Source organism: Salvia hispanica, chromosome 6 (genome assembly GCF_023119035.1).
Source record: "Salvia hispanica cultivar TCC Black 2014 chromosome 6, UniMelb_Shisp_WGS_1.0, whole genome shotgun sequence".
NCBI classification, from domain to species: domain Eukaryota; kingdom Viridiplantae; phylum Streptophyta; class Magnoliopsida; order Lamiales; family Lamiaceae; genus Salvia; species Salvia hispanica.
The window spans coordinates 2,584,450-2,598,889 of record NC_062970.1 but is presented as its reverse complement, the minus strand read 5'-3'; the positions used below and the strand labels follow the sequence as shown (position 1 = coordinate 2,598,889).

The 14,440-nt window shown below is 33.7% G+C and overlaps 1 protein-coding gene across 2 annotated transcripts; it reads right to left on the bottom strand.

The window, feature by feature from the left end:
- Positions 1-6,856: 6,856 nt before the first annotated feature.
- LOC125197478 (lupeol synthase-like) lies at positions 6,857-14,112 on the bottom strand. 2 transcript variants are annotated; one of them, XM_048096229.1, is made up of 17 exons: positions 14,090-14,112; positions 13,668-13,870; positions 13,108-13,293; positions 12,839-12,928; positions 12,497-12,694; positions 12,318-12,402; positions 11,848-12,014; positions 9,328-9,516; positions 9,151-9,264; positions 8,724-8,966; positions 8,364-8,519; positions 8,228-8,274; positions 7,951-8,094; positions 7,583-7,760; positions 7,422-7,502; positions 7,174-7,257; positions 6,857-7,087 (listed from the first exon to the last, which is right to left on the bottom strand). In XM_048096229.1, exons 2-17 carry the CDS (start codon positions 13,863-13,865, stop codon positions 6,968-6,970), a joined length of 2,280 nt encoding a protein of 759 aa, XP_047952186.1. In that variant the 5' UTR covers positions 13,866-13,870; positions 14,090-14,112; the 3' UTR covers positions 6,857-6,967. The 2 variants fall into 2 exon arrangements, with proteins under 2 accessions (XP_047952186.1, XP_047952185.1); XM_048096228.1 differs by lacking the exon at positions 14,090-14,112 and adding an exon at positions 13,954-14,081.
- Between the last annotated feature and the right edge of the window lie 328 nt (positions 14,113-14,440).

Sequence of the window (14,440 nt, the reverse complement as noted above, 5' to 3'; positions counted from 1 at the left end):
TCGTTTCCTTGCTTATAATGTCCAGGCAAACCAGCAGCATATATTTACCGATTTAGTAAATGTTGGTCAAAAATGGAGTAAAAAGGAATTTATTTCAATTTACTATGATTTGCAATGGAAGAAATTTCCAAGTAGGAAGAAGATGACTTGGCACCACAGAGCCCAAAAATGACTTAAATATTCCCTGACATTGACATTGCCATTGCATTGACAATGACGGGCCCATAGTCAAATCCATAAAACATCCTATTCCTTCGTCCGTATTAAGAGTCTCGTTTGAGTTCGATCGAGTTTTAAAATATGAGTAGAAAATAGATAATGAAATGTGAGATCATATTTTTAATGTATTAATTTATAATAATAATGTGATTCTCATCAGGACGGACTAAATTGATAAACCGACACTAATAATGACAGTCGGTGAGAGACATTATTGTGGCCGTTGTAGGAAATCACACACAAGAAATAAACATATACCAGTTGAGGCTGAGTTGTCACAATATATAGTCGACAACGTTTTCAAATTTGAGTTAAAAAAAAAGTTTTCTCATGACAGACTGTAGTTGGTCGATCTTCTAATTCTACCTAGTTCGCTATTAATTGCCATTGTCACCACCATTAGATGTATGTAAAATGACAGTTTTTTTTTACATGGTTGAGGCTGAGTTGATATTATTGTAGATGTTGTAGGAAATCACACACAAGAAATAAACATATACCAGTTGAGGCTGAGTTGTCACAATATGTAGTCGACAACGTTTCCAAACTTGAGTTGAAAAAAAGTTTTTTCATGACAGACTGTAGTTGGTCAATCTTCTAATTCTATCTAGATTTCGCCATTGATTGCCATTGCCGTCACCATTAGCTGTATGTAAAATGAGAAGTTTTTTTACATGGTGATTTACTATAATTAGTCAGTATTTTTCAATACAAACTTACTTTTATGTTATTTTAATAATCTTTGTATGCATAATTCTCCTCACACGAAGATGAGTATATAACTATAGTTGTGTCATGTATTAATGCCGCCATCAAAATCATCATCTTCATATGTCAATTTAATCCAATAAGGTATTGGACAAGTGTCAATTTTAGTTTAAAGGTAATTTTCGATGACATGAAGCATAGTTAGCAACCCCTTTTAAGTGTCAGCCTAACAAAACTAATTCAACCAAAAATAACATTCTAATAATTATTGTGCTAAAATTTGAAATAACAAAAAAAAAACACATTTCTTAATGCTAAGTTTGTGTGTTCATTTTAAACTCAAAACCCAAAATTATACATATTGACTACATTTTGTCGCACTAATCATTTAACTAATAGTCAAAATTTCAGAAAATTAATATTTTAAATAAAATTGGAATACTAAAAAGGAAGAAGGGTAGAACTGGAATGTGATGAAGGGCACGTGTTTCAAGATCCAGCGACAAGAGTTGACCCAGTCATTTACGCGCTTCTCAACTGTATTAAACACGCTTTTTATAGTCCCTTTTTACTTTTTGTCGCTTAAATATACGTCCAAGGAAACATGAATTAATTGATCTCTGATAATTTTATAATTTTAAAATTTAAAATTTAATTTTTTTTTTCATAATCATCTTACAACAAACTACATTATTCAATTACTCCCCCCGTCCGCCATTAGGAGTTCCAGTTACTTTTATGCACTAATTTTGTAAAAATGATAATAAATAGTTAAAGTGGAGAAATGGTAAAGTAAGATAGAGAATAATGTTGAGAAGAGTCGTATCTAAGTTATTCTCTCTTTTATCTTACCATTTCTCTACTTTAACTATTTATTACTCCCTCCGTCTCTCTCCGTCCCACAAAAGATGTCACACTTGTGGGATGACACGAGATTTTAGGAAGTTTTGTTTTGTGTGTTAGATAGAGAGAGAAAATATAATTTTTATATTAATGTGAAAGAGAACTTTTTTCAAAAATGAAAATGTGACATCTTTTGTGGGACAAACTAAAAAGGAAAATGTGATATCTTTTATGGGACGGAGAGAGTACTATTTTTACAAAATGAATGCGCAAAAGTGACCGAAACTCCTAATGGCGAACACAGGGATATATGTTTGTTAAAACAACTCTGATAAATGATATACTTACATGGTGTTGTTGACACATCATATTTTATTTTGCTACACTAGTTTTTTGATTTTGGCAATTATGAGACAATTGTAAAAAATTAAAAATAATTTTTTATACAGTTTCAAAGTTATGATTAATAATAATTATACTTTAACTTTTAAAATAAGATAAATTGTGAATAGAGAAATAATGGCACTATTTTATAGATAATGCGGTAAATTACATTTTCGTCTCATTACTACCACCTCTCAGTCCTGTTCTACATCGCACATTATTCGTTAATCTTATTTACAATAATTAATACGTATATAATTATTTTTTTTTTTTCATGCGCATTGCTTCAAGAAAAAGTTTTTCTTATACATAAAATTCGAAGGGTCTTTTTGGAAAATTTCAAACATCATCATTTATTACACTCGGTAACTTGTATTTATATTGTTGGCAATAGACAATTAATGACACTTAATATTTATGTTTAATTACCAAAAATATTAATGGGCATTTTAGGATTTAGGAGCAAGAAGCACTTGATCTTCTGATCGGTAGCATATTTCATTGAATAGTATTCCTTCAGTCCCAGCTAAGATGACACGTTTTCACGTATTTAATAAATAGTTAAATTGAAGAGAAAATAAAGTAAAAAATATAATAATATAGAAGATAGTGTCTTCTTCAATATTCTCTAACTTACTTTATTTTTTTTCCTCTATTTTAACTATTTATCATTATTTTTTCTAAATAAGTGCAAAAAGGTTATATATCATCTTAGTTTGGACAGAGTAACATAGTACATTCTAAGTATAGAAGACAGTTTATTTCACATTGAAAAAGCACAGAATTATTGCAATGAGTATATAGTTTGTTCTGATTAATAATTAAGCTCGAAGAATATGTCATTGATATTTACCAATTGCCCATATTGGAAATATATATGATAGGATGAATAATTCAAACTTGCAATTCTTGAAGATCACTCCTACGACATCCTAACAATTACAAATGCAATGTAATTAAGAAAATCACGCAAAAGAAAAAAATTAATTTTTTTTACCAACTTTTTTGAATCGTCACCGCAAAAGGAAATTAAAACATAAATAATGTGATTATGTGTTATAATTAATTACCAATTGAGGAAAGTCTCCATTTTCCAATTGCGAATTGATTAACAACCTCATTCCACGATGTATAGGTAGCACATCAATCTCACCCCGTTTTACGATAAATATTAAAGAGAGAGATTAAACAAATAAAAGCCACTTATATTCAAACGAGTAAGAAATACTCCCCGAGTCCATAATAATAATAAAGTTAATGGAATATTGGAGCATAATTTACGTGCCAAAAGAAAAACTGGTGAAATGAGATATTTTATCATGGACAGAATCACAAAGCAATATATGTTGACGAAACTGACCAACATTCATGAGTGATAATAGAGCCCTTGATGTGTGAACTTATGTTTGATCTAGATTAGTGTATACTTTCTCATATCGCAAAACTAAAAATGTAATTTTATACGCTGACAAAATTTTGGAAAACACTAAAATTTAAGGCGCAAATAAAAGTGTATTTCAGTTACCAACACATTAAATCAATAGTATATAGAGAGAGAGGGAGTGGTAGAGATAGGTGGCTGTTGGCGAACAAATAAGAGAACGAATGAAAAAAACACGAGCAACAACAACAGGCAAGATAACCGAGAACAAATCGAACTAATTGATAAACTGCACTAGAAAATAAATAACAAAAGTTACCCCAACTCTGCATATGATATGGGCCACATTTAAGAGAATAAAAATCTAGTAGTCTGAACATATCGCTACATGATATGCTTAATCAATTATAATTGCAGAAATCATTTCTCTTCTCATTTTTGTTTCTACTTTTGCAATTGTAAATGGTTGAACATACTACTATATGACAATACGTCCGAGTCACTAAATTTATACTCCATTCAAGGAGAGCTACACCCAACAATAGCGGGTAGTAAAGACCAATTTTTCGAACACTTCAAGAGTAGAGAACAAAGCCATACTTATTGAGGTCTAACTATAATAAACTCTAACATAAGCAAACAAGGTAAATATAAAGTAAACAGAATAAGATGTAACAATAGAAAAATATGCCGAAAATAAGGAAATTGATTGATCGATATAAGAGAGATGTTTTAACCTTGTTTAAGGTTGATAGAGAACTCTCACCCCATCCACCATCTAGTAGTAACTGTTTAGACAACAGAAATTGACATGCTTTTTGAAGTGTTTGAGAATTATGGCAAGTCTTGATATTAGCTACCAAGGCCACCACTGCAAAAAATGTAGCATGTGTAACATGTGCCCCAACAGCCATACCTGCGTATGTCACAAATAGATTTTAAACCTTAATTGTTCTCCTCATACATAATAAAACACACACATATATAGGGCAAAATTTGCCGGAAAAAACATTAAGTTCGGTCAAATTCTAGTCCCTCTCGCAACTTTTGGAATCAGTTGAAAAAAAATATGAAGATGTGTTATTCAACCAAATAATTTGGTATGGTGACGTCCACGTATGATTTTTGGGTTGTTATATCAGATATAGTTTCACCAAAAGTTTTTGGTTGTTGGATATTTGCGAACAAATTCAAATTTCATAAATTTTTTCTTTTATATTTAAAGAGACTATTTTTTGGGGACTTGATAAGGCTAATTTCCTGCATTGGTTATGAGGTTAAATTCAACGAATTTCTGAGTCTAAAAAAGCTTTTAAGCCAGGTGTGTAGAGGAAATCGCCAGATCCAGGAAGGAAGGAAGAAAACCACCTGGTGAAGGAGTTTGGCGAGAAAATGAACAGAAAAGGAAGAAATTCCCAAACGGAGGAGATTACTAGATGGAGGACAAAGAAGGGAATTCAAGAAGATTATAGAAGATCACCTCCAAGTCTATAAATAGAGAGCACGAAACACACAAAAAAAGAGGAGAAACTGACTCACTTTTTGCTCTTAGCTCATTTTCATATACTTCCACACACACTTGGGGGATATCGGAATTTATGGGGTTGTGGTTCGTATTTTGATCTACTGTTGTGTACCACCGTCTCCACGTGAGGCGAAGAAATAATTTACTGTTTTAGTTTTAATTTCTGCTCTGAATTTCCCCGAGTCTTCGCTATTCGAAGCTCGGCGTTTGTTTTGTTGAATCCTTGTTGAATTCTTAATCGTTTAGCTATAGAAGTTTATTTTCTGTTTTCGTCTTATGTTTACGTTGATTGTTGCTTTACCTTGGATGCTTTTCGCACTTAATTTTGTTTTGTTGAAGTTGGATTGTGTTGGAATTGTCGTTGATCGGTTGGATTTGGTTGGATCAGAGTGATCGGAGACGGAATTCGCAGTGGTTTGTTGTGGATGGCTTGGATCCGGAGCGGATGAAGCATCCGATGTTTAGATCTGTTAAATTCTGCATGAGTTTTGAAGTTTAGTTCCTGTTTTCTCATTTACCTCGTCTAGTGGTAGTAAATCTGTTCTATTTTCTTAGTTAATCGTAATTTGATCGTTCAATTCGACATGCTCTGTTCCGATTTGATGTTTTACTCTGTTTTATGCATTTGTGATCACGAATCCTTGGTGAAGATGAAGCTGGTTGTTAGTTGAATTCTTAGTTAGTTATTTGCAGCTTTTTATTCGTATCTTTGCTGTTTTTGGAAATGGTCCCCACGGTCTGTTCTTCGTCTGTCTAGTCATTTTAGGAAAATTATTCACTAGGTCGGGTAAATTTCTTCGCTGAAGTGTTACTCAGTGTAAATCTCTGTTTTCATCATGCATGCTTTCGTTATGTTTTCCTTTTTCTGTGTCTAGCTGTTAGAATAGATCATTTGCATTTCCCGAGTCTAGTAGTTAAGTTCTTAACCTAAATTTGCGTAGCAGCAGCCAAACCAGTCCAAAGTCCTCTTAACTCTCAATCGCGTTCTATCTATCTCTGTGGGTTCGACCCTTACTTCTCTATGCTAGTTACAGTGTAGTGGGTTGACCAATTATTTTCTTTGATAGCGGGCTGAAGGTGAGTCCAACGACCGTGATTTTCTGGTTATTGAGTTCCTAGATCTTGCAGTCTAGTAACTCTCATTGACCTGAGAATTATGCATCAATTGATATGTGTTGTGCTCTCAGTCCCAATCTATCAGGACTGTTATGTTCAATTCACTAATTCTACTAACTAAAAATAAATAAAACCCAAAAAATAATTTGCTTAGTCTCCAAATTTTATATGATGGAACTGCATCATAATGACCATGTGAATAAATATTTAAGAGTATCCACACTGGTGGACAACATCCCTCGAACAGTCACGCCACAACCACAAAAACTTGTCTAGCCCAATAGACAGCCACGCCATAGCACAAAACACATTATTTTATCAATAGTTGGTAGTATATTTTAATTGGACTATTGGACAAAAATAAATAGAATGGAATGTAGTGAAAAAAATGGATCGGGAATAGATATTTTATAGAAATGAATTCAGAAAAAATAAAAATAAATAAAAAAGTTACACCGCCGGATCCGCCGGTATCCAGTGGTTCGCCGCGCCGGCCCCCCTCCCCCAGCACAACGTTTCCAGCAGTGGTTCGCCGCAGCCCGTCTGCCGGCCGCCACTGTGGACACTCTTAAGTGAACGGTAGTCATTTTATGTGTGTATAGCATAATCTCATTTGCCGAATCAAAATATATACATCGAAAATCCATATTCCCCATGTTATACATCAAAAAGCCCCATTATACTTCTAAATAGTACTAATCATATTTTAAAATTTGCTGGCGTTGCCAGGATAATTAATTTATTACAAACTGTACAAATACTAACTATTTTGTGGGAAATAGTAAATATTACTAATACCATGCTCCAAGAAAAAGTCGATGGTAGTCACCAATAGCCCATATTGGAAAGATATTCCGATAAGATGAATAGTTGAGAGTGCAATTTTTCATAAATGCTCCTGTCATATCACCCTGCTCAACCCAAAATTAAATAAATTTAGATCAATTTGATTTATGTATACGTAAAATTATGTGATTTTATTCATCTTCTTAATTACCTGCTGGGGAAAGTCACCATCTTCCATTTGTGAATTTATTAGCAATCTTATCCCACGATGTATGGGCTCCGGATCAATACCACCCTGAACGACGACACGAACCATATGTAACTCTCAGATTTATGATAATTGCAAACCGTACAACCAAATCACACATAGAAACAGATAAAAGTAAAAGTGACTTTAAATCACGTACATATAGAAAATCACGTATATCCCATATTAAATTTCAAAAGTGTTGCACTAACCTGTCTAGCTTTCATTAGTGACAACAAAGCCCATGAAGTTTGCACCAAGTTTGATCTGTTGCCTTCAAGATTAGTGTATTCCTACATATCCCACAAACATGCATATTATTCATGTATCAATTAGGCTAATAAAAAATACATTAATTAAGTACTCCTACTACCTTGTCTCTGTTAGAGAGATAACTCTCACCCCATCCACCATCTTCCAACTGTTTAGACAAAAGAAATTTACATGCTTTTTTGAGTGAGGGAGAGTTGTCATAAGTTTTTCCACATGCTGCCAATGCTTCCACAGCAAACCATGTACCATAGGTAAAACATATGCCCCAATAACCAGTCCTACATACATAATAGTAACCAAAATTATTATTAGCAACATTTGTCTAAATATTCAATTTTGTCACATCATTTTATTTTTCTTTCTACGACACTATTTTTTATGTGAAAATTAAATTGCTGGGTACCACTCTAAAGCTTGTGACATTTTCGTTAAATATTGAAACGATGAAACAAAACCGTGAATTATTACCAAGAACCATCACGCTCCTGAACGTCTTCTATGTACTGAATTCCCCTGGCAATGCTGATCTCAATCTCTTTACTTCTGTAGCCCTTATGCATATTTTTGAACATTGCTAGCGCCTGTACGGCCGACGACGTGCATTCCACATGTCTGATTCAAACAAACAACCATGACTATCGTATAGTGGCGGAGCCACATAGGTATAACTGAACTCCAAAAATAACAATAATAACATATTTAGATATATTTTTAACCAAGATGTAAGTAATTCTTCGTCACTTACTCTCGTTCAATCAGAGTATCTTCAAAGAACTCCGTGGGGTTGAATTTCTAATAAACAAAAATAATATGGAATTTATATTCATGCATTTCAGAGATTATTCATAGAAAAATCATAAGTATCATGTAAGATGTTTCACCTCCAACCATCTGGGTGCTTGGTTAGGCTCCCATGCCGGGAATCCGCCATTGTCACTCTGTAGAGACAAGATGACATTGACAGCATCGTAGATGCGCTCCATTTCAAGACCTTTCCCCACCACATCCTCAGGCATTTTAGATAGTAGGAGTGCACACTGCCAAAAAAATTCATGTTGTAGCCAAGAAAAATTTGAAAAAGTAAATTGAACTTAACAGTCCCCCAAAAATAGTCTCTTTTGTTATTTTGGTATGTTTATGTCCCATGAAATTTACTTTTTACTTTTGTTACACTATAAATGATGTGGGACTCACTATTTAGTTAATACTTCAACTACTTTTCTTTTTCTCTCATACTTTACCTTGAGGCCTTCGGACGTGCAGTCCGAGACTTGCCAGCCGTGGTCCTGTATAGCGAAGGTCCAAGCGCCTTTACTAGTGTGGCGGTACATTGCTTGATAATCCCCGGGTGGGTTGTCGCGAACCTGCGAGGCTTTTATAAAGCCGTGTGCCTTTTTCAGAGTTTGTGCAAATTCTTGAGAAAGATTAGCTGACAGAATAGCTTGGATTGCGAACGCAGCATCCCATGTTTGACAACCAAACGTCTGCACAGAAAAAAGGATTCAACCGATTTAGATCGACCGTTGAACTTGAGGAGAGAGAGAGAGAGAGAGAGAGAGAGAGAGAGAGAGAGAGAGAGAGAGAGAGAGAGAGAGAGAGAGAGAGAGAGAGAGAGAGAGAGAGAGAGAGAGAGAGAGAGAGAGAGAGAGAGAGAGAGAGAGAGCATGCCTGTATTTTAAGGCCGTCTTCAGCTAGCCAGAAATAGTCCGGTAAACGAGCAAGATGGCGTTTGCACGCCTCCGAACCGGGATCCTCCACCCAGCAAGCCAACAAGCACAACGCCTAATTAAGAGGACAAAACATTAGTATACAATATATAGTATTTGCCAATGCAAAGGTATATACCTTCTCAACATTTCCTATGCAAAGGTATCTAGTGTTGTTGTCCTCGTAATGAATATGCTTCATTGCAAGTCCCATTGCTTTCTCTCTTAGCTTCGAAAACGGCCATCGCTGCAGCACTGGCTCAGCAAAATAGTGAAGGAAACCCCACAACGTATCTTGGACTAATGGGTGAGGATAGTAAAGATCTTCCTGCAAGTATAAATCCACAGCATATCAAGTAATTATATATAGAGAACGAGGTGGAGTTGTGATCAATGCCGAACCCTTCTTAAAGACCGAACTGGATACTAAATTAGGACCCTCCATTTTTTTAATCTTGTGGGTAAGATTAATGTACAATTAATTTAATATTTTATTCAATAAATAATTTTTTTAGTTCTAATTTTTTTAGTTTTTTTTTTAATTTTTTTTATTCAATAAAAACTAAATAATGAACTAAATGAACGTATGTTATTAAGTAATTTTTTGCATTCATTACATACCGAATTTACTTCAACTGAAAGATAATTATGTCATAACACATTATGAAGTAATAAACTAATGGAATGAAGTAATAGCATGACTGAATAAAGTAATAAACTAATGAAATGAAATAATAGCATGACTGAATGAAGTAATAAGTTCATTCCTACTGCTTGACGTTTAACACAGTTAACATTGTATTTCAATAAAATGTTATATTTACTTCATTTGGTTCATTATTTATTGAATATAGTTCATTACTACCACTTAACGTTTAACACTAAAATTTGATGTATCATTAATGTATTTTAATAACATATTAAAATTAGTTCATACTCTCTTCGTCCGCCATTAGGAGTCCTAGTCACTTTTGCGCACTTGTTTTGTATAAATGATACTCCCTCCGTCCCGGGGTATTAGACTCACTTCTTTTGGGCACATGATTTAAGGAATTGATATTTAAATAGTTAAAGTGGAGAGAGTAAAGTATGAGAGAGGGAAAAAGTAGGAAGAGAAGAGAGAAAAAAAAGTAGGTGGAGAATAAAATAAGATAGATGCTTTTTGCTAAAAAAGGAAATGAGTCTAGTAAGTTGGGACATCCCAAAATGGAAAGTTGGTCTAATATCTTGGGACGGAGGGAGTAATAAATAGTTAAAGTGGAGAAATGGTAAAGTAAGAGAGAGAATAATGTTAAGAAGAGTCTTATATAAGTTATTTTCTCTCTTACTTTAAAATTTCTCAACTTTAACTATTTATTATCATTTTTATAAAACGAGTGCGCAAAAGTAACTGAGACTCTTAATGGCGGACGGAGGGAGTAACATTCTCCATTTAGTTCATTATTTAGTGAATATAGTTCATCATTTACTCCGACAAGTTTTTATTGAATAAAAAATATTAAAAATTATTATTTTTAAATAAAATAAAATAAAAAAGTTTTTATTAAATAAAATATTAAATTAATTATAAATTAATCATAACCACAAGATTAAGAAAATAGAGGGCCCCAATTTGGTCTCTACTTCGATCTTTAGGACTGGATTTGTAAATAATGGGACTCGAACGAAGTGTGTTTAAATATTAATCCACAGCATATCAAAACTGATTACCAATTTTGATACTGTAGAATATAGGGGAGTGTTATATTGCTAACTCAATGCTTAATTGCTAACTACAATTCAATAAATATTCAAATTAAAGGCCTAGATCATTAACCACGAAATGTCAATACGATCAACGAAAAACATCAATAAGGCCATAGGATTAATTCCAAAAAATATCAATATGGGTATTAATGTCAAGTTAGTTATAACTAACTTTTAAAAGAAATCCCAAAACTTTAAATTCATATAACATATATCAAATTAAAGATAATTTTATATGGATTCCGATATACTACATGCATATGTTCCGACGTCAAAATTTGAAAAAAAAAATCCAGAATTTTCGTATTTTTCGTACACAGGTTAATGTCAATGCAGCTAAGATAATATGTCAATATAAAGCATATACAATGTCAATCCTAAATTGTGTTGACATTCTCAAAACATTGTGTTGATATTTTCGAAACACTATATTGACATTTTCATCCAAAACCCTAATTTTGAGTTTTTTTTTATCTTTTTCGATTTAATTAATAAAAACGAAAATTACACGTGGCAAATTGTAGACCACACATTTTCTAAAATCACATGGCCTTAAATTAGTTGTAGTTAGCAATTAAATGATGAGTTAGCAATTGATCACTCCCAGTAGAATATAAATGATAACTTTACAATATAATTAGTATAGTGTTATAATATAATTAGTGTAATATTGCACTATAACAACCATAATTTTAGAATATTTTTAAGCATAATTTTACAGTATGATCAGTATAGACTATAGAGATATAATATAATCAACAAAGAAGTGGCTTAACTATCTTGGACAAAGGGAGGATTACACATGTTTTTGTGAAAGAATAATAATTTAAATTGAGAGATATAAGAAATCTTAGGTTTAGAATTATTTTTAATTAAATCTCGGCCAGATAGTCAAATAGTACGATGGATATACCTTTGCACAAGTGTTTCGAGCTTTATTCCAATTGACTTTATGATATGGTTCGATGTAAATCTCTTCTCTCAGAGATCGAATCAATCCCGTGATAGGCCCCACAAATCTCTTTCCATATAAATATGACATTGGCATGTACACCAATCTACAATAGCACAACATCTTTCCTGCAAGTACCAAATCATCAATCACTACAATCGAAATTGACTAAAAGAGCACTAGAGTTGGCAAATTGAACCATTCACATCATTGTAAAAAGATAATTTGAACCAATATAAAAATCTCATAAGCTACTCTACTTATCATTAGTTGGTTTAAGATTGACTCCCATAGACTTCTAGTAGCCGGCCAACTTTACCCACTCAACAGTATATCTTGGACGACACATAAGTTTATAATAAAAACCACTAGATGACAATAAAAAAAAGTAAACTTTCACGTAAATTACAGTTTGAACTTTGATCAAGAACCTGGATGAACCGGTGAGGATTTCGGGAGCAACCAAAACTCCGGCGGCATCGGATTGCAGCCATCCCACTCATAAATTCCCAACACCTTACATAACAAGAGAGAGAGAAACATATTAGTACCTTTTATTTTCCTACAACAACAAAACAAACTATTATCAAATTTGTTGAATGGGCCTTACACTGAGCCAGAACTTCCCCCACGACGCTATCCCGACTGCGCCCCCATGGTCGAGTAACCATTTCCGGCCGCTCGCCATCGCCCCATCCTCCCCGCCTTCCGGTCCTTCCCCGAGCAACCTTAGTGTTATATAATTGAGCAAAGAGCCAAATGTTGTGCTGGGGCCCATTATGTGGAAACCCCAACCTCCATCTTCATTCTGTTCCACAAATTAATAGTTGCAACATCAATTAATGCGACTTTATAAAATTATGACATATAATGTACTATACTAATTAACAAAATGTGGATGTAACAAAAATTGGAACACTTTCTATAAGAAATTGAAATTAAAAAATATGACCTGATGGTTGTATATGTACCGTTTGATCTCAACCTGATGCGCCGGCGAAAGGGCGTCGTCGATACCGCCCGTTAAGTACAAGGCCATCACCTGCATGCATGGGGGGAAGCTAGAAAATTATTTTCAGAGGAGCAAAAATATATGAGAAATTTTTAAATTACCGAAAAGAGAATGGCTAAAGACATTTTTTAATACAATTACAGATGATCATGGTTAAATATAGCACGGGCACGGCTCGTGTTTGACTCAATTACTTAGGGCTTACGTACCATCATAGGGAGGAAAAATAGAGCGCCGGTGGACTCGGCCGGCCAGTGGCCGTCATGGGCTTGAATGGATGAGTAGAAACCGATGGCGCGTTTTAGTGTCGTGGCGGTGGCTTCTTCCGTAATTTTCTCTGTTTCTTTCAGCTTTATGGCGGTTGGGATCTCGCCGCATGGATTCTCTTTTCTCAACTGCATTCATGGTGTCCATAACAACTTTTTAAGATTTAGAATCATATGAAAAATAAAAAACTAAACTACAATGTTCACTATCATAACCTCTCTCTCTTTCTGTATACATAGTACTTGAAAATGAAGTCAAATATCAAATTCAAATGATAAACCAGTTGAATTCCATTACTCTACCTTATATCCCATGCTTGCTCAAGATGATCAAATTGTAACTAATTAAGAATACTTAACAAGATATAAACTATCCATTTATCAGATAAACTTAATTATGTCCAAGTTTATGTGTATTAGATTTGAATCGAATTAGCAATCTGTTAACCATTAGATGGACAGACAGATAGATAAATAGATAGATAGACAGACGAGAGAGAGACCTGCATGCGCATGAGGAGGTCAGCACTTTGTTTGATACGAAACCTATTTATCTTGAATTTTTCTCGCATAATTTCAACTTGAGCTCGTTCCTCTGGAGTTCCGCCTTCTAGATCGAATTCCCAGTGTTGTCTTCCGACATGATCGTTCGTCGTCGTCAGCCACTTCCCGCCGCCTTCTGCAATCTTCAACCTCCACATTTTCCCTGCATCATCATAATTATTTCAAGAATATTTATCTTGGTGTAAACATTTATTTTACAGAAAATGGTAAAAACATGATTGTTACCTTTCGAATATGTTTGATGTAACTAGATGTCGTTTGTTCATGTACAATTTCTATAAAGAATGATAAGTATATATAGACAAAAGATGAACAAAATATCATATGTATAAATGTAAGTGCAACAATATTTTATTGTTACCTTTCAAATAAGTTTCATGTAACTAGATGTCGTTTGTTCATGTACAATTTCTATAACAGAAAGATGAACAAATTCCCATATATAAATGTAAGTGCAACAATATTTTATTCACAGATCACAATGATTAATAATAGAGTCACCCACTTGTTATAATCATTAATGTTGATTATTAAGTAAAGAAGTACTACTTGGACGATTGGACCATAAAGTGAATATGAACTTATTTCTTGATATTATTGAGAGATTAAACTATAGGTTAGTTAACTCTACTTCATCGTGATTTAGATCATAAGTAAAAATGACTCCTACATCCATTAATTGCCTTTAATCTAAGAATAATTATTTTCCCAT

Bases quoted from the DNA above. Each gene is read 5' to 3' on its own strand.
- LOC125197478 (XM_048096229.1), bottom strand. From the start codon at position 13,865: ATGTGGAGGTTGAAGATTGCAGAAGGCGGCGGGAAGTGGCTGACGACG. The intron at 9,517-11,847 runs GTATATCCATCG...TTATACTTGCAG, and splicing joins CTCGAAACACTTGTGCAAAG to GAAGATCTTTACTATCCTCA. The intron at 7,088-7,173 runs GTAATTAAGAAG...TGGGTTGAGCAG, and splicing joins ATGGTGACTTTCCCCAGCAG to GGTGATATGACAGGAGCATT.